Source organism: Phaethon lepturus, unplaced genomic scaffold (genome assembly GCF_000687285.1).
Source record: "Phaethon lepturus isolate BGI_N335 unplaced genomic scaffold, ASM68728v1 scaffold21829, whole genome shotgun sequence".
Taxonomy (NCBI): Eukaryota; Metazoa; Chordata; class Aves; order Phaethontiformes; family Phaethontidae; genus Phaethon; species Phaethon lepturus.
The window spans coordinates 1-772 of record NW_010561540.1 but is presented as its reverse complement, the minus strand read 5'-3'; the positions used below and the strand labels follow the sequence as shown (position 1 = coordinate 772).

General features: G+C 58.4%; 1 protein-coding gene across 1 annotated transcript in view; it reads left to right on the top strand.

The window, feature by feature from the left end:
• LOC104626184 (membrane primary amine oxidase-like) overlaps positions 1-769 on the top strand; it is a gene marked incomplete at its 3' end in the record, with an annotated part of 2707 nt that extends 1938 nt beyond the window's left edge. The window contains 1 exon segment of the mRNA XM_010294041.1: positions 740-769. Within this exon segment, the coding sequence (XP_010292343.1) occupies positions 740-769 (30 nt within the window).
• Positions 770-772: the final 3 nt, after the last annotated feature.

The window sequence follows — 772 nt, the reverse complement described above, 5'->3', positions numbered from 1 at the left end:
GTGGCGCCCACCCACTCTCCTGCCACCCTGCCACCACGTCCCTGGCTGCTCCTGCCTCCCAGCAGAGCAGGGACTGCTGCCACCCAGCCAGTCTGTGCCAGGCTGCAGGGAAGGGTTAAACAGCAAACATGCGTATTTTTTGGCTCTGAAAATCCCTTGAAAATTTGCTCGGATGACATCTGTTCGTAGTAGTTCACAGGCAGGAATCTGACCCCAGATAAGGTTGATTTAGATCAATCGCATGCATTTTTCCCTGTGAGGGCAACCAGGCTGTAGGACAAACTCCCAAGGGAAGCACTGGCAGCCCCAGGGCTTGCAAGGACAGTCTTTTGGGAAATGCTTGGGATAAACACAAACCTACCTCACTGCCAGGGTGAAATTTAATGGCTCACGTTCTTGGGGAAGGTGTAGGGGTTAAAAATGGCTGTGGCTGAAGCGAGTGTGTTTGGGCAGCGAGCAGCAAGCGTCTGTGCCCGGATGTGTTTGTGTTTTCTGGCTGTGCTGGAGCAGCCACGGGCAGCAAGCGATCTCCCGCAAGCCCAAAGGTGCTGGGGCTGCTGCCTGTTGCTACCACACTGGTCCATGCCAGCCCTTTCCCGCCCTGACCCAGGACAAACCGTGTCCCCAGGCATGCGCCAAGGATGCATCCAGCCCCAGTTTGCCGGTGCATCTCCAGCTGGCAATGCCACGGTCGCCCTGCCCCGGGCCAGCACGGACGAGCCCCTCTGCTCCCTGTGCCGGCAGGTACCAGCTGGCCGTCACCCGACGGAAG